This window comes from Anguilla rostrata, chromosome 7 (assembly GCF_018555375.3).
Source record: "Anguilla rostrata isolate EN2019 chromosome 7, ASM1855537v3, whole genome shotgun sequence".
Classification (NCBI taxonomy): Eukaryota; Metazoa; Chordata; class Actinopteri; order Anguilliformes; family Anguillidae; genus Anguilla; species Anguilla rostrata.
Genome location: NC_057939.1, coordinates 25755072 through 25774375, shown reverse-complemented (window position 1 = coordinate 25774375; position 19304 = coordinate 25755072). Strand labels below are relative to the sequence as shown.

The window sequence follows — 19304 nt, the reverse complement described above, 5'->3', positions numbered from 1 at the left end:
TAATGCTTGATTATGAAATAATACTTTTATGAACTCCCTAATAGATGCTATTGTCCAATATGTCACGGTAGTTGCAGATGAGACTGGGAGGGGACAAATTAAATGGTTAAATGGGCAAAGGAAGCAACAATGGTGGCACTTTGGTAGAAACTTTGCATTTGGCACAGTTGTCGTGCATTGTCTACCAATAAAACTAGAACACAGTTTGTTGTTTCCACTCATAGTAAGGTAGGAACATTGAATGTCTGAGTGGAGCAATCTCAGGATGCCTGCCTCCTAGCCACTAGGGGGCTTGCGCGTAGGGGTTAAATGTATTGTACAATCATAAACATGGTAAATTTTGTTCCATTGATGAAGTGTTTTGCAAAGATATAGGACTCACAGTGGACATCATGATTGAGAAAAAGATGAGCGTGAAAAGTAATTGTTCTATCAGTTCCAGTCATGCCCACAAATTCTTAATTGGGAAATTTCATTGAAAGTTAAGTAAAGATTATTTTATGCTCAGTTGGCTATTGTATGGCAATTGGTATTCAGAGACATAAGTAATTCTATGCCTCAGGTACAAATAAAAGCAACAGACTAAATGTGTCTATACTGTATACCCCTTGTGAATCACACTAGGAAATGTCTTGCTTAAAGATCAAAGCCAAGGTATACTTGAGACTTAAACCTGCACCATTCTGATGACTTGACTATCGCACTATACTGCATCAGTGAGATGTTCTAATGTGTCTCTATCATCAGTGTTATCTCTATCATAAGTGTCTGTATCACCAGTGCTCACTTTATTTAAAAAGCCTGTGAATATCAATTTGTGCAAAATAACGTATTTCCAGTATCATATTAATTTTCTGAAATGGCAAAAAAGAAAAAAGCACTCTTGAGCCACATTTATGGAACATTTTTATTTGCTGAGGTGGGAGCAATCAGTACATAGAGCCAATATGCATAAAAACAGTAAAATGAATATATGAGGCTAATGCATGTTGCCAATGATATGAAAATGGGATGGCACGAATCAGACTAATGTAACTGTTTCTGGAAAAAAAAGGTGTTTCAAACCAAAGCTGCAATACTACAGTCGCTACAATGCAATGCATTTACATTAAATTTACATTTGCTAATCATCATCAAAAGACGTTTCCTGTTAGCTAGAATGAACGCTGTGCAAAATGACTTGTCACAGCAGGGCTGAATGAACATAATCAGGTTTCTGTTTTTGTGATCTGAATTTCTATGGCAACCTTACAGCTGTGCAGGTTTGCAGCATACTGGTATTAAATCATTGGTATTAATTGTGTGTGTGTGTGTGTGTGTGTGTGTGTATGAAGGCCTGTGTGTGGGCTTGTGTTTTATGTTGCTCATTAAGAGTATGACCTGTCACAGTCTTCTCCTTCCTTTTAGTAGTTAAATGTGAGCTATTAGCTCTAGTCTTTCTCCTGCGTCAGTATTCTACTAAAGAATGTATAATTTACAAAGTGGAGAAGAATTTGAGTTTTTTTTAAAAACTAATTCTGAGTAATCTGAGTGCAGAAAAGCAGCCTCTCTGGGGGCAGATGTCAGTGAGAGGTGCATTGCTGCTCTGGGGCAGCGGATAGCAAATGGCATGCAAATCGCACGCTCTTCCTCATGTGCCACTGCACCGTTTTACTATCGCACATGCAAATCCATCTGTTCCCTCTGTCCAGCTGGCCAACGAATTGCAGGCAGCAGCCATAAATGTATTGATTCTCAATCAAAAGGCCCCTTCTAATCACAAACAGCAGGTTGTGCATTGCCAGGTTATTTTTGTGGATAACAAGCTGAGGGAATAATGAGGAAACATGGAAGGTCATGTTTCTCAGCATAAAATTTGAATACATTTTTTTTTGTTTTATATTTTTTGGGGGGAACAGTACACATCATCAAAAAACAAACATCCTGTTCATTTGAACATGTTTATCCCATGTGAATTTCCAACCCTTATTTGCCCAAAGATTGCTGGTACCACTTAAGTAAATTTTGGAAATAATTAATTCAACATAAATTAATTAATTGGAAAAAATGCCCTAAATGCTCACTCAGGATTGCTCAAATAAAGAAGGGAATTAATTTACTGAACTGACTAAATTGAAATTGGAATTTGATCATTTCATCCCTGATTTGAAGAAATGCATGAATCTGAATATGTGTTTGAAACCAAGCAGAACCTTATATATTTAAAAAAAAAAAAAAAAAAAACTTTTCTTCACCCTTTTCCTTGTTTTCATATAGATGTATGAAAATGAACTGTGCTCTCTGATTGGCTCCTGTAAGGTCCCCAGACTGTGACGGATGTTGGTGCCCTCACGACACGAGTGGCGGGACTGGAACTGAAGGATCAGAAGCTTCCAGCCATGGCTCCGCCTACCAGACCCCCCTTGATAGTGCTGCCCGCCAGGGTACCCTGTGAGGTGAGGGGATATCGTATATCTACCAATCATCACACAGAGCAGGATACCGTACACCAATCAGCACACAGAGCAAGATACCCTACACCAATAAGTGCACACAGACATGTCAGGTGAGAGGATACTGTTCACCAGTCAGTATGAGCAGGATAGCCCACTTCGTATGAATGAAAACCTAATAAGTGTATCTGCCAACTACATTTCTATAAATGATTATAGTTAAAATATGTTCTATTTGTAAACATTTTTATTAAGTGAACATTATGTCGTTGTAAAATGACAAAATTAGCAGAACTTATTGAAAGGATGCAACATTTTAGCTGTAAAGTGGGTTACTGCCACTCATCTCTGTTTTGTTCTTTAACTTAGCTCTGCTGGCACAGTAAAGGCAGTCACAGAGGGGTGGAATCAGCTACACTGCTGGTTAGACAGAGATTCCTTGGTATGAAATGAAATAAGAGATTAGATAACAACTAGCTGTCTATTGCTAACGTTTGTTTATGACAGCTTCAAAGCTACAGTTACAGTAACAGAAATCTCATAAAAAACACGTTTTCAACGTACAAAAATGCCAAGTTACTAAAAAGTATTGATATCAAAATGACGCCAAGTTACGATACTACAAACAATATAGGCTATCTTGCCTCACCGAAATGACATAAGATGTATCTCAAAGCAATGCTACCCAATATTTCCTCAGTTCTTTCAAGTCACTTGGCCCTGTGTTTTCTAATCTTACCATTTCACAATGTCATGCAAACTTTCTGTCAGATCAAAGAGATAAATATTTCGAATTGCCTCATGGAACACATTGAACATTGTACATTGAAATTAATGTATAAATTCATTAATGTACAGAACTGCTGCTGAGCAACGACAGGAAGCACATTTCTCCAGAAAACATGTTTATACTTGCTTCTGAACTGAATTTGAGTACATGTGCAAGTTATTGTATATTTGCTACGTACAATAAATACTGCATGTAAAACACATATTGTACATACATACATAGAGAACTTCTTTATCCGCATGGGGACATTTCCCTGGCAGCATCTTACATTCACATTCACGAACACACTTGTACCAAGAAACATACTATCATTCACGCAACAGAAAGCCTGGGCAGCGAAATACATAGGCCTACATACCAATACAAATTGGACATACACACACCTATTCAATCAATCTTGACTGTGAGAGAGCCACCCACACATATATTTGGCCTGTTCATGTAGTGCATGCTTATACACAGGGCCAAGTGACTTGAAAGAACTGAGGAAATATTGGGTAGCATTGCTTTGAGATACATCTTATGTCATTTCGGTGAGGCAAGATAGCCTATATTGTTTGTAGTATCGTAACTTGGCGTCATTTTGATATCAATACTTTTTAGTAACTTGGCATTTTTGTACGTTGAAAACGTGTTTTTTATGAGATATCAGTTCTTTTTGCAAAGCGTTTTATTATGAGAGTGAGAAATGCGACCCTGCAAGAAACGGTTGTGGATTATGGCTATCGTTGTGTGAATCTGTACAGTCTGATGAGCGTGTACCGTTCAGCAGTTTCGGTTTGCTATATATGTAAAACAGTGGCTGTGAGAAAGGATGCAGTGACATAAGCGTAAACGCATCAGAAACGCAGATGGAATATGGTATGTACTCACGGATTTGACGTCCATCCAACGAGCCTTGACTGACAAAGTAATCAACACGCCCGTAGAATTATAACTCCCTAGGTCGCAACTTGTGTAGCCTTCTGTCCTGCTCCGTTGTCTGTTATTTCGTGGAGATGCACTATTAGTGTTTGTAAGGTTTATCCTTCTGTCCTGCTCCATTGTCTGTTATTTCGTGGAGATGCACTTTTAGTGTTTGTAAGGTTTATAAGGCATTTTGATAGGCTAATCTGCAGGTAGAATCCTCTTCGCCGTTTTGCTAAACTAGAACCGGAAAACATGATAGTGGAGAATAGGAGCAGACGCATATGTCCCAGCAGGCTTTGCATATGAGAGAATAACAACAGTGTGAGAGAAATTAAAATGAAATTACGAAATTCCGTAGTTGAAACAATATGTTTTTAGCAGAATGGGCATGTAGGTGAAGGTTGACATGATCACGGAGTATAGTGCGAAGTAAATGGAGTGACCATGAGCGAGTTAATATTCCTTATCAAATGGTATATATAACAGTCGGTATTGAACGTTGGTTGTTGAAGTGGAGGGTCAAATAACATTGCACACATTATTTGCCTGTAATGTAATCTATTGCACGAATGTGTTTTTCTCATGTTCAGTGGTAGTAGTTATACTTATGAGTGAATCATGATTTTAAATGTAATGTTTTAATGCGGAGTTGCAGAACGTACATACGTAGTAATTGTGTGTAACCTATGTGGCTAGATAGAGAACAGGGCGAGGTAACATGAATGTAGAAACGTGGCGTTTGCTGATATTAAGGTTTTGTACGGTAGCCAAGTGAAGAAATATAGTTAGTAGAAATGGCACAGTGGTGAACTGGTGTAAGTTTTAAATAAAAGGAATACATTTGCGTCATGACATGCATATGGGTGGCCGTGAGTGAGTGAGGTTTACCAGTCTGTGACTTCGTTAGCTAATGCCATAGCTATGCAATGCGTGAAATATAATTAGCGAACCTGCCGGTGGTTTTAAAGAAGAACACAAGCCAGTAAGCACAGAAGAGCTTCCGTTGAATCCATATGGCTTAGCAATATTGTAGTCGGTCAATAACTGAACGTACAGACGGTAAGTCATAATGCATATATCTTAGCAATATTGTAGCCGGTTAATAACTGAACGGTGAACGGCGGGTAGATATGGTGCAAAAGCAATAATTAAGAGGTAGTAGACAATTATTAGTGAGGGTCGAAGCAAGTTAAAGAAACGGGTTCCAAGCTGGGCTTGAACATACGACCCTGTGTTTCCAAGCCTGTAACCTTACCCACTAGGCCACAGACGGATTAGCTGTTCAACTTGCGGAGTTGCGGAATGTACATAAGTAGTAATTGTTTGTAGCGTATGTGGGTAGATAGAGAACAGGGCGAGGTAACAGGAATGTAGAAACGTGGCGTTTGCTGATATTAAGGTTTTGTACGGTAGCCAAGTGAAGAAATATAGTTAGTAGAAATGGCACAGTGGTGAACTGGTGTAACTTTTAAATAAAATAAATACATTTGCGTCATGAAATGCATATGGGTGGCCGTGAGTGAGTGAGGTTTACCAGTCTGTGACTTCGTTAGCTAATGCCATAGCTATGCAATGCGTGAAATATCATTAGCAAACCTGCCGGTGGTTTTAAAGAACACAGGCCAGTAAGCACAGAAGAGCTCCCGTTGAATCCATGTGGCTTAGCAATATTGTAGCCGGTTAATAACTGAACGGTGAACGGCGAGTAAATATGGTGCAAAAGCAATAATTGATAAGTAGGCTAGTAGACAATTATTAGTGAGGGTTGAAGCAGGATAAAGAAACGTGTTCCAAGCTGGGCTTGAACCTACGACCCCATGTTCCCAAGACTGTAACCTTACCCACTAGGCCACAGGCGGACTAGCTGTTTGAACGAGAAATGTTTCAGAATAAAAATGTATGGGTATTTTGCGTGTGTATGCGCGTTTTTGATTGGGTCGTGTAGGGCAGATTTGGCTGGTGTCAGTGAAATGTCCAATGGGGAGACATGTTGTTAGTGGGATAGGCGGCAGGAAAAATAAGAATGAGAAGAAGAAGAAGAAGAAGAAGAAAGAGAAGAAGAAGAAGAAGAAGAAGGAGAAAACGCAAAATCCCCTTAGTTTGGGGCTTTATTGTGTGGACATGTGAAGTTGTTTATGAATTCTGTCTGTTGAAATGGGGTCAGAATGTACAGAATTTAATGTTTTTAAGGGCTGAGTGTCTGTGGCTGTTGTGGTTATTTCTGTGGGGAACCCTGAAAAGTGCCAAACTCTCGGTGCTGTATAGGTATGGGGGCATGCCCCCGCCAAGGCGTAACTTGGCGGGATGGCATACCTGCCATCCCAATTATTTTAAATGGGGTGTATTCTACACTAGAGCTGGTTGAAAAATCAAGACCACAAGGATTAGGACGGGGTTGGACAAGCTCCATAGATTGTATTGGTGTTTTGAATGAAATCATTCACCATAAGCAGAATTTAAGAAAAAGCCACTACAGCAGTATCTAATGTAAAATCAGTGAAGTGATCGTATTTCAAGGAAAACATTAGTGCAGTCGGTGAAGGAGTTATCCAGTAAATTGTGAGGTGTGTGTGCATTTTTCAGATTGACTCTGAGCTCGTCCCTGCTCCCTGTGCTGGCCGTGCCTACTGCTTGTTAATGATCACAGACAGTGCTGTCCAGCGAACGGCCTCATTTACATTGTGTGACTAAAAGTACAGTTGAGTTTTAAGAAGCGCGCTGCTTTCAGACTCTGGACGATAATTAATCCCCACAGCTTGCTATGTAAAGAAATGTGAAGACAAGCAATGCCCTATTTGCCCATGGAAAGCTCTGGACCTGGGCTCAGGTGATTGGCCTAAGCGGATGGGGAGGGCCCAAAATTTGGGAAGCCTTTCAGTCCAATCAATCCAGTTCTATTCCAGAACTTTTCAATTAATAGATTCATATTTGATTTCTTGCATTTGCCGATTGAATTAAACTGCAGCGCATTTAACCCCAAGTTCGGCCTGTCAGCTCACTCCTCTTTACAGGGTGATGGTTCACACTGACAGGGAAGTGATGAGGGCTACATGCTGTCTACATGGAGATGCCCCTCCCCCAGAGGGGTGTGTCATTGCGGTGGAGATGACTGGGTCTAAAAGCAGAGAAATTTGTCTGCCGTCATGTGCTTTTCTCAGACAGCTAAGATCCAACGCAGTGTGGCACACCTGTGCACAGGCATCGTTTCACCCTGGTGTCTTGTCAAGCACATCCAGTGTGCTATGACTAGCACAGCTAAACTGGACCCCAAACAGATGTCATTCAAGGGGGATAGATGGCACATAACAAGTCCTCACATGAAAGACCTCAAATTGTAGAAAATGTAAAAACAATGAATACACATTCTAAAATTTGTTTACTGTGGGGACATATTTCAGAGGGTTTCTTTCTTCACTTTTTTAGCTTTTGTAATAAGTGGTTTTCTTTGTGTGTGTGATTTTTTTTTACCCTAGTGCAATAGCAGAAATGAGGGGGTTTGATTTAAGCAAATCTTATTTCCTAATGAGCTTTTTTCAAACTTAAGATCCAGAGCAAAATTGTAGTTCTCCCGGGGTAGCGGGGGAGTGAAGTTCTGCATCATGGGCAGATTCAATCCCTCCGTGAATTCATTAAAATCGGCAGTCAGCTGTCACATCGGCTCTTAGAAATTGAGCGTTTCTTAAAAGTAATAGTCAGCCCGGGCACACCTTCACAGGCTGCGCTGGGATGTTCTGTGCAGTAGTTGAACAGTAATAAGTGTACTTAAATTGTAATACGTGTGTAATTACACCCTTATAATGAGCAGTGACAGTGCATTGAACACAGGGAAGCGGTCCAAGGCTGTATCTGTTGTGCTGTGTTGTAACTGTGCTGTGTTGTGTTTGCGGTTCACTTGCTCTGTTTGTTGTGTGGTGTTTGCTGCATTGTTTTTGCAGGTTTTGTTTGTTGTGTTGCATTGACATTTTGTAGTTGTTGTGTTGTGTTCTGTGGAACCCAGGAGAGGTGTAAACTGTGAGTGTGTGTGTTGTGCAAACAACAAGAAAGGTGTATAATCAGGGGGCGACATAGCTCAGGAGAATCCCCTGCCCTGGGCGTGTTGAAGTGTCCCTGAGCAAGACACCTAACCCCTAATTGGTCTGGTGAATGAGAGGCATCAATTGTAAAGCGCTTTGGATAAAAGCGCTACATAAATTCAGTCCATTTACCATTTATCATAATTTGTGTGTGTGTGCTATGTTTTTTAGGACCCAGGAGAGGTGTATATTCTGCTGCAGGATGCTGTGAACAGTAATGATGTGGAGGTGGAGTTTCAAGGCAAGAAGGAGAGGACACGAGTAAAACCTGTACTCTGGAATGAACAAACGCTCTGTGTGAAAGCTGCAGGTAAGAATCACCGGACTCACCATAGCAACAGTACACTCACCTGCACCAGCCCACCTGCAGCATAGCAACAGGACAACCACCTGTATCAGCTCACCTGCAGAATAACAAATGTAAACTCACCAGTACCAGCCAACTTGCAGCACAGCAACTGTGCCAGCCCATCTTTAGCAGGTCTAATAAAAGGTGTGCTAATAGACGTGATTTGAGGTATGATAGTAGATGTGCTAACAGGTGTGATAAAAGGTTTGGTAATAGATGTGCTAACAGGTGTGATGAAAGGTGTGACAGTGTGAAGGGTGTGTTGGTGGGGTGTTGCAGACTTCCCTGCAGGTGTGGTGGATGTGACGCTGTACTGTGGCGGGACGGCAAGGGGGAAGGCGACGCTGCAGTACTACTCCACCATGGGCGAGGTGGCGCTGCTCCTCCAGAAAGCAGCAGACCCCCTGGAGTTCATGCTGCAGGTGAGAGACAGGGGTGAATAAATCACCCCTCACTGTTTTTATGCTTTAAACCAGGGCTACCAAACCCTGTTCCTGGAGATCTTCTGTCCTGTAGGTTTTCGCTTCAACCCCAACAAAGCACACCTTATTCAATAGTTAAGGATCTTGTTGAGCTGCTAATTGGTAGAATCAAGTATGCCAACTTAGGGTTGAAATGAAAACCTACAGGATGGTAGATCTCCCGGAAAAGGGTTGAGCAGTCATACTTCATATTGTCAGCATTACATTTACAATATTTATAACAAACAGTGGGAGAAATGATATTGAAGCTCTTTACCTACTTTGCTGAATTGCAGTTGCACTCCAGATGTCCTTGGCACTGTGTGTCTCTGGAGGGCCTCCGTAGCTTGGGGTTGAGGAAGAGTGAGGGGGAGAGAGAATGGAGTTGTGGGGGCAGAGATGAGACGCTGACCGTAATAGTGCTGATAGGGCGTCAGTCTGTGGAACAGTCCTGATCTTGTCTTGATCCTTCTGGCCAATCGAGTGCCTTGTGGTTTGAACCATGAATTCGCGCCCACAAGGTGCAATGACTGCACAGAGAAAAGATGCAGGAACAAACCTAAGGACTATGGAGCAGCTTTCTGCACATATTTCATAGGAGAGCACATGACCAAGGGTGGACTCAATGAGGCAACCCTACAAACACAGCCAGTCATTCCAAAATGAGAGAACGCTTAAAAAACAGGTTTAAAAATAGTTTTTTTTTTCAAAGTTAAAAAACTTTAGTTTTCAAAATATCAGTATGGTCTTTGAAGACCTTACATATCAAGTGCCTCTCAAATCAGTGAAATCACAGTACTGCACGTAACCTCTGCAGTCTTCAATCAGCCGTTGAAAGCCTTTAATCAACAACAGGCGTACTGTATAGAAATAGGCATCTGTGTAATCCTGTTAAATGCATGATCTATACCCCCATTATGTCATATCAACTCTGTTTCCCTTGTGCTACATACATCAAGGGCTGCACTGAAGAACATGACATTTTACCTCAGCGTTTCAGTGCCAGCATCACTGCATACAAAACAGCTTGGCCGTCGACATCAAACAATGGGCATACTGTCCATTGCTGGGGCGGCAGTATTTGCATTTCAAAAACTCTGCTAGGTGTCACCACGCAGACTGTCCCCACCCATTTCATAGGGAGAAAAACTCATCCATTAGTAAGGAAGAGGGCTTTTCTGTTTATGAGACCATTTCGGTTAGTAATGAAGTTAACACATTCTTTGCCCTGGCCACAAAAAGGTACCATTTTTTAAAAATTTAATATTCTTGAGTTTATTTGAAAATTGAGTATTTGCACATACCTGAGGTTCAGGAGTGGAGTGATTGTAAAGCTGGGATTTTATAAGGCGTAACCTGATTTGTTTTTTATTTAAAAAATTATTTTTTTTGCTGAAGTTGCAAGGTCTTTTTCAAGTACACAAAATTTTCCTTCTCTCTCTGATAAGCAAATCCAGACAGAATGTAATGTGCCAGAAATGTCCCATATGCTCACTCTGTGTTTAATTACTGGAAACGCATCCATTGGATTAGTTCAGATAGTGATTTTTGCTTACACTTTACTTGAATCCTTTGACATAAGGGTGACATAACACTGCCATACACATGACATAACAGCTGTTACAAGATGGCATAACAGATGATGTCAGTTCATGTCAAATGACATAAAACTGTCATACTTTTATAGATAAATGTCATTACAGATGTTACTGTTAAATTCATATGTAACATGCTGGTCCACACCCAGTTTGGTGGGGGTATCACAAGAGTGCTATGTACATAAGTGCACACATATGGTTTATGCAATGAACTGTGTATGCTGCTCTGTCATCAGGATCTCAACCAATAGTCATATCAATCCATACTCTAATCTCACAACCTAAGGTTAAACACCATAGCAAGTTCAAGAGAGAAATGGAGAATGTAGTGATAGGAAGAAAATGGAATATAGTTTTATATTTAGTGTGGGCATGGCTAGCGAACCCATGTGACTTGTGTTGAGTTCAGCGTTAAGTAAGCCAGGCCGCAGTTTAAATTGTTATGTCGTCAGTCTGTGGCAGAAGATGAACTGGAACTCAATTAATTCCCATACACCTTTGAAGGGGTAATAATCATTGTTAATGAGAACTCGTTAAAGTCATATTCACTTAGAGGAGATGCATCTGCTAATTCGGAAAGAAGCAATTATTCGAGTGAATGACCTGGAGACTGCTTCAAGGGCTAGCGTGACCATTGCAAGTGCAACTATGGTAATCAAGACTGTATTCTTTAAGCATTCATGGACATTCATTGCAGTGTCTAGGACATATAATCATGTGTCTTTGTTTTATATATAAATACAACAATGGGGAAAAAATGAAATGGGGGGGGGAAGGGGGGGTTGCAGGGTTAATACCTGTACTGGTAAAGCTTCTCTTGTGCTCATGTTCCTGCAATTCCAGGCCTTCCAGGTGTCCACACCCAAGCTGCTGGACCAAGTGCTGTCCTCGGCCCTGATGAAGCAGATGCCAGCAGGAGGGTTCCAGAGCTTGCAGTGGGATGCAGACCAGGAGGGCGGTGAGTCTCCGCCCATTCACAAATCACTGGCCTGCCATAGGGTGGCATCGACTCCTCCCACAGGGCTCCCACCACTCAATTCCCACATGACTTCTATGTGGCCCGGATTGGGAGGAGCTGACTCAGTTTAAGCCAATCGCTGATGTTTTGGTATGGAAAGTCAGTGTTTTTGATTGGTTTAAGGAAGTCCTCCCATTCTGTGGTTCCAATTCAATGCCTTACTTGCCTTTTATTACCATAGAAACAGAATGTCTTCCAAGGAGTGGTGCAGTAATGGCTGTGCAGTCTCTCTTACGTACGATTTCAGTTTTTTCCAAGGGTAGAACCCACATTACAGGTTGTAAAAAAACATGCCTATTATGATCCCACAAATAAATAATTAAAAAAACAAATGAACAAATAAGCAAGAAAATCTCTATAATGTTAGTTATTGTAAAGACCATTCTAGAGACAGTGTCTGTGTTTAAACAGTGCTATGGCTTATGCTGCTGTCATCTGCAGCATAAATACTGTACATGAGCTTTAAACCAAAACTGTATTATTTGTCATATCTAAAGCTAATGGTAATTAATCACAAGAGTGAAAAGTTCAACTGCCAAGCACTAGCAGGCCGAAAACCTCAGACGGAATTTCATCCGCAACATCTTCACTGCAATAAATAATGCATACAAATAGTTTTATTTCCCTTGTCTATCAAAACAAATATGGCAAGCCTCAACCGTCATAATAAGTTTAGTCGCTGTAGTTTTTCACAGTAACGTGTTATTGTTGAAAATGTAGTCTGTTCACTTCCAGAGTATCATCTGAATTTCACATAAGAGTAATTATTTCCTCCGGCAAGGAGGTTGCGTAGTGACATCCGTCTGTCTGTCCCGTTTGTTTTACCATTTGTGACAGACATATCTGGAAAAGTGATGGCTTGATAGCAAATTTTATGGCAATCAAGCCATTATTTTTCCCGATATGTCGTTCACAAATTGGAAGTTTGGCCTGATGGTGGCGCAAGAGGAAGGGTGATGGGGTCCCCAAAATCAAAAGGTTTCTTCCTCTTGAGACGTGAATGTCTCACAGCAAATTTCACAGCACTCTGTCTGATACTTGAAGCCTATTGATTTTGATGACCCCATGACTTTTTCCTCTAGCGCCACCATCAGACCAAACTTCCAGTTTGTGATCGGCACATCTGGAAAAGTAATGGCTTGGGTGTCATGAAATTTGCGGTGCATATTTATCATCCCAAGAGGAAGAAATTGATTGATTTTGGTCAAATCAGGCCAAATTTATCTCGAAAAGTAATGACTGGATTGCCAAGACATTTGCTGTGCATATTCATGTGAGCGGAGATTGTTGTGCCTAGTGCATACATTCTTTCTAGTTAAGTGCTGAATTATATAGCTGTCACCTTATGCAGTCCATACACTAGGCCATGGCGCCAATAGGGACTGTGGCCTTGTTCAGAAACCTTAGACTTGTTACAGCACTTTAAACAGGCTGCTGAGTAATGCATCCCCGTAATACAGTATTGCTTGTTACTTGGTGTTGGAAAAAATGTTATGGCAACAAGTTTTGTGCAATTAATTATTCCAGAAAGAGAATATAGAATAACCACTCAAAATTAAGGACGAAGGAACAACTCTGGAGTCATACCAGTTTTAATTTGACCTTTGGTTCCAGGTGAATGTTGTACTCAATAGCTCTGCTGTGTGAGAGACGAACACTTCCCTAATATGAGCTAATACATATTCCACATCTTATAATAACGATGGCTGTGTGACTTGTGTGTTAAAATGCAGTCTATTACATGCAGTTAATTAGACCAACTGATTAACCGGATACCAATGCAGTTACAAAATTTATTTTATCTTTATATTTCCGGAAAGTTATGGTATAAATTCACACCAGGTACCTTTTTCAGCAAACATACTTACATTCAGGGAACTCTTAAAATGTGTATGACAAATATCCTTTCATTCCTTTCACTGATAGGATGACCATCACCCATTTCACCACAGATGCTGATTAATGACATGCATGTTAAACAAGCACTTTTCATGGGCCTCAAGTATCAATTTTTGTGTGTTACAGTTTGTATTGTTCCGCAACTTCAATTGTTTTCACGCTGAACTGAGAGAGCCAGAAAAGGTCCATAAGGTCCAGAGTTCTGGGAGCACCCAATAAACAATGTATTTAGTACAAGACTTTGTAGTACAAGAAAATTAAAGGCAACACATGCTCTGAAGCCTCTACCAATACCCCAGAACAATATTATTGACTGGCCAGCGACACCTTGTGCAACAGAGGAAGTTGAGGTTGAAGTTGAGGTAACCAAATTTCTGTTAATTTCTTGTGGTGAGTTTACAGTAAACTGAAGGAGGGGGTTATGGGGACCTTATAATCATCAAACACAACATAGTCTGTAGAGCAGATCTACTCCCATTCCAGTTTTTTTTCTGTTATGGGTCTACATTTAGGTTGTGACAACAAACATTACAGTAATAATGCTGGAGGATGCACAGTATTCACAACCCTCACTGTGACCCTATTATAAACAGTCTGTTTAAAACACTTCTGGTGTTAAACTTACAGCCTGTCATTTAAGCCACCATTATCAGCCTCAAAAGGCTGCTTAATTAATGAAACTGGTATTTAATGACATTTTGACATTTCAGTGCCCGGTTCAATTTTATCACCCTTCCTGCTCCTTGGACAGACAGGGCAATAGACTGTCACAGGCTGAAATTATGACACTCATTTAAAGGGGGATGTCTTTCAAATGGAGCTGCAGGTGAATTGGTCAGCTTTACTTGATAGACGTGTCAGATGTTGAGCCCAGCTTAGGGTTGGGAAGAATTCTTCTCTCGCGATAACATCATGCAGACACTGGCCCTGTGGTGGAAATGGCTTCCCCACCCTTAAAATGAAAACATTCTGAATTAGTCAGATAAAGTTATAATAAACAAATAATTTTGTAGAAAGAGATTTTTGGGCCACAGGTAAAAAAATTTTCTTAACAGAATAGAACTCAATAAAACAACGTAATAAAAAAGGCAGAGAACAACATATGTTAAGAACTTATGGGAACTTCTCAAAACAATGAAGAATAAAATAAATAAAAAACTGTCAATAAAAATAAGAAATTGTGAAATTAAGTACTAAAACACTGTTTAAAAAATACCTTAAAAAGTGACATTCACTTGAAAATGTACTTTGTGACATGGTGCCGTAAGATGGTCTTGTCTGCATATTTTAGTTACCAAGCAGCTCAAGGTTCTCACACTGGTATTAAAAGATGGTACAAAAATAAGGGTTAAATGCATACAAACTAAAACAAGTGCAGAAAAACAAAACAGAAAAGTGTAAAACTAGTTAAAAAAAGTCAAGTGTGTTTTCAGCTGAAACCTTTAAATCACAATGCAATGCTGAAAGTGTAAACCATTGCAGAGAGATATAACATATTCATTCAAAACCAGATGGTCTGCTGTGCAGTATTTTAAACAAAATTCTAAATATGAGAAATAGCATATTGTTATAATCATTTTAGCTGGAGGCATCGTAATTATTGATTGCCTGAGCTGGAGGGCACTCCTAGTTATTCATTTCACTCTATGGTCAATCAGCAGCTGTTTGCATTGGGATCATCAGTCAGTACGATGGAGAAAGAATGCTTTTCTTTTCAGAAAACTACACAAAACAGATTCTGCCTTTAGGCCTCTGGCTTTCGGACAATCGCTCATCTTTTGTTTGTTTTGTTAATGACATGCTTTCACCATTCTGTTAGCTCAACGCATGCTTGGCCCTGTTTCTCATTCAAGAACTTGTTGAACTGCATATCCTTGTTTGTTTTGCTCCACAGAACCAGCATACAGGGTATAAAAGGAGGCTCAACCCAACCCCCTCCTTAGAATGCATTCTGCATAAACAGAGGGTGCTCTATGTGTTATGGTTTTCATCTGCAGAACATGATCTAACTCCCTTTATTCACACAAACAGAACAATTTACTCAGTACATACAAGAACAATTGAGATACAAAGTGGTCACACCTTTCTCCATGAGTAGCTATACAAGTAAAGTGCCTGTAAAGTTCCTGTGCCACTTTCATGTTACATGTACCTGTACCATGTTTCATGTTACATCCAGAACTTATATTGTACTTTGTATCATTATCTTGATGTTGTACCTTGTCATGCCTCCTAGTTTGACTTAGGTCTGATAGATAGGTCTAGCATAGATTAGGTCTGAGAGTAATGTTTACTGTGTGAACTGGACTTAATGTGTTCATGGCTATGAACAAATGAAAAATGAGTATTGTACCTTATCGGACCTGTGTTTTGTAGTTGTTCCAATGACCTTCATTATGCACATATTGTTCATCGCTTTGGATAAAAGTGTCTGCCAAATAAATGTAATGTAATGTAAAGTCAATAGTACAATTCACAAGGATACAGTACTGATCTGTTAATATTTGAATAGCATGCTTGGGCATCACAGACTATAATATAGTCTGTATGAATTCTAGATTTGTGTTTTGGTTCTTGGTTCGCATAATTAATTTGCATTTCTGCTTTTAGTGTTGATACATATGCACTCACTGGTCTGTGAATGATGTTAACCTGGCCTGGTGCCATTGTTCATGAAACCAGAGTAAATTTGGTTCTTGTTTTGTGCTGCTCATCATTTGTATTTTCTTTATGTCAGTTCAAAACAATAAATAAAACATTAAATATCAATAATCTACTTCATGAAAAAAACCTTTCACAGATTAACATGATTCTGTATAGTGGATTTTTAAATATTTAAATCTTTATCACAAAAATGAATGAGACTTTCACTGTTAAATCTAGAGGTGAATGGCAAACATTAAGAAAATCATATACAGTATATTGTTTATATTGTTTGGAATTGAGATCATTTGCAGTAAGTATTCAGCAGAAATGCTATATGTGTATTCCTTTAAAATCCCAGTAATGTCCAGGGTCTATTTGACTTGGGCTAACAGTTTCACAGGTGCTAATAAGGGTCAATAAAGGTTGTGTGTGTATGATGATGTGTACAATTCACTTATTGTACGTCGCTTTGGATAAAAGCGTCTGCCAAATGTAATGTATGTAAGGTACATAAACCCAAGATAAATAATCTGCTCTCTTTTTAGAGGGACATTCTGAGGATCTTCCCACCCTGCTGCACTTTGTGGCCCAGAACGGCCTGTTGGGCGTGGCCAGTGTGCTCCTGCAGTGCCCGGGGGCAGAGCACGCACTCAGCATCGCCAATCGCCAAGGGGACACGCCCCTGAAGCTCGCCGAGAGGCACGGCCACTCCCAGCTCCAGATCTTCCTGCAGGAAACTCTGGTAAGGCCCCGCCCCTTTCCCCCATGAGCCCCGCCCACATTGGGCAATTCATTTCTACTTAATTTCAGGAGGTCTGGATGATTACCATGTATAAATTACATCTCAGTTAATTTAATGCTGGGCTCTGAGCATTTATCATTATCAATGGGTCTGCTACCACTGCCATGTTGAAAACTACAGTATAACCCCAAACCGAATGTTTCTTAAACTATGGGTTGGGACCTGAAATGGGACGTAGGAGTATATGAGGTGGGTCGCGGAATGAGTCTGTATTCCACTATGCTATGGTATGTGTATTTCTCCTTGTAATATCTTCTGAGCTGCCCTCCTGGCCAGGTATCCCTTGTAAAATAGATTCTGTCTCAATGGGACTCTCCTGGTAAAATAAAAAAGGTTAAATGAGATTTGGTGGGCCCCTGAGAGGGACTGCATTTCTAATTTGGGTCCCAGTATTAAAATGTTTAAGTGCTCAGTGCTCAAACCCATTTGCTGCTTCAAGATCTTCATTCTCAGCCTCCCTCCTCCACCTACTGTGGGTATTAGCTTCATACTGTAGGTCAGGGGTCCTCAATCTTACTCAGAAAGGGCCGGTGTGGGTGCAGGCTTTCGTTCCAACTAAGCAGTTACACACCTGATTCTACTAATCAACCACGATAGCTGTGTAGCTGCTTGGTTGGAATGAAAACCTGCACCCACACTGGCTTTTTCTGGGTAAGATTGAGGGGCCCCTGCTGTAGGTGTATTTATGAGCTGCTGTTCTTTGTGGCCTGCGCCTTTTTCTATGCACTCATGTATGCAGTCTCTCCGGAGAAGGGCATTTGCTAAATGCCTAAATGTAATACGTGTGATGTAATGTGTCTGCAAGAAGCCATGCCGAGGCTGGCCTCTTTCAATCACATTAAAGCGAGCGCAAGCGAGAGAAGAGGCACCACCCCGCGGGACGCTCCGGAGAAGCTAATGTTGTCTTCGCACCGGCTGCGGGAGTCCTGTAGGAGAGGGTAATTATCCCCAGTGTGGGTCTGTGTGAGATCACGGAGCGCTGGCAGTAAGTGCCTCTGCGGCCCGCAGAGGCCAATGGGAGGGGGGATTAGAGACTCTTTCAATTTAAGATTCATGTTGATTGTTCATTGCCGGGGATTAATGAATGTGAATTTAAAGAATGAACGAATTAATCAGGTCATCGGGTCATTGCCCGATTCTGTAAAGATCCGTGAGTGTGTGGTTGTTGTTGTTGTTGCTGCTTTTAGAATAAGTAATGACTTAGTATGCCCTCGTATAAAGGAAAGCAGAAATGTTTTTTTATTCTGCTTGGTTACAGTTGGTTTGGGTTTGGTTTTGCTTTGCCTATAGTTCTGCTAGGTCAGAAAGTAATGGTCCTGAGGTGTTGTTGAGACTATTTTTAGTTAGACAGTGCTGACAAATTGCTTGCATTTTTGCTTTGTAAAACAAATCATTTTGAAGCCTCAAGAGGCGTAGGCCAGCTGTACAGTCAACGCATGCAAATGCAACTGTACTGCACTGTACAGCACGTACAGTAGCTGCAACACTGCCAGTTTCCTGCAAGTCACCGCGCACAAACTGCCACTAATGCTAATATTGAGAGAGGCAGGGGGAGAAAGAGAGGGAGAGAGGAGAAAGAGAAGGAGAAAGAGAGGGGGATGTACAGTTTGAGAGATATATCTGCATGAAATACGCGGCAGTGTGGTGCATCAGGCAGTAGCGCGCCGGGGAGAGACGTGGGGGCGGCCTGTCTTTCGGCGCTGAGCCTGTTCCAGACGGCGGGCGGGACAGGAATCCCCCGTATATTTCACAGCCATGGCTCTTCCCGGTGCTCCCGGCCCTGAAGCAGATGTGTGCCATTCATCAAGTGAGCACAGACCTGGGGACCGGGCTGGGTTTACCCATCCGCAGAGAGGGGGGGGGGGGTCCAGGGGGACTGTCTGTCACAGGCTGCCGGGGGGTGGGGGAAGCACTGTGACAAGGCATCTGTGTCGGTGAATTCAACCGAAAATTGCCAAACAGGATGGGGGGCTGGGGGGGGGGCAATGTTAACATTTGGTGGTAAATACACAAAAAGAGATTCTCTAAAATGGGCAGATCCCAGTAAACATACTGCTGTATTATTATTATTATTACTATTATTATTATTATTATTATTATTATTATTGTTATTATTATATTGTTATATTGTGTTTGTTTTTCACTTTCACAACTTGGGTGAGGTTGTCACAGGCTCATCGGTTGGTTGGTTGCGTTCTGTAGCTGGGTCTTTGTTGATTGGTTTATTATGGAGAAGTAATTATATCTGATCATATCTTTGCAAACAGGCCTTTGAGTTCTGAGACAGCAGGTGTAGTGGCTTCGTATTTTAAAACTGTAGCCACTTC

The 19304-nt window shown here is 41.0% G+C and overlaps 1 protein-coding gene across 3 annotated transcripts in view; it reads left to right on the top strand.

Annotated features, from left to right (window-relative positions):
• The window catches only part of LOC135259475 (B-cell scaffold protein with ankyrin repeats-like), a 55848-nt gene that overhangs the window by 9450 nt on the left and 27094 nt on the right, over nucleotides 1-19304 (top strand). For all 3 annotated transcript variants that reach the window (XM_064343932.1, XM_064343933.1, XM_064343931.1), the window contains exons 3-7: nucleotides 2299-2435; nucleotides 8376-8514; nucleotides 8833-8975; nucleotides 11456-11570; nucleotides 16721-16917. In XM_064343932.1, the coding sequence (XP_064200002.1) occupies nucleotides 2299-2435; nucleotides 8376-8514; nucleotides 8833-8975; nucleotides 11456-11570; nucleotides 16721-16917 (731 nt within the window). The remainder of the gene's footprint in view (nucleotides 1-2298; nucleotides 2436-8375; nucleotides 8515-8832; nucleotides 8976-11455; nucleotides 11571-16720; nucleotides 16918-19304) is intronic.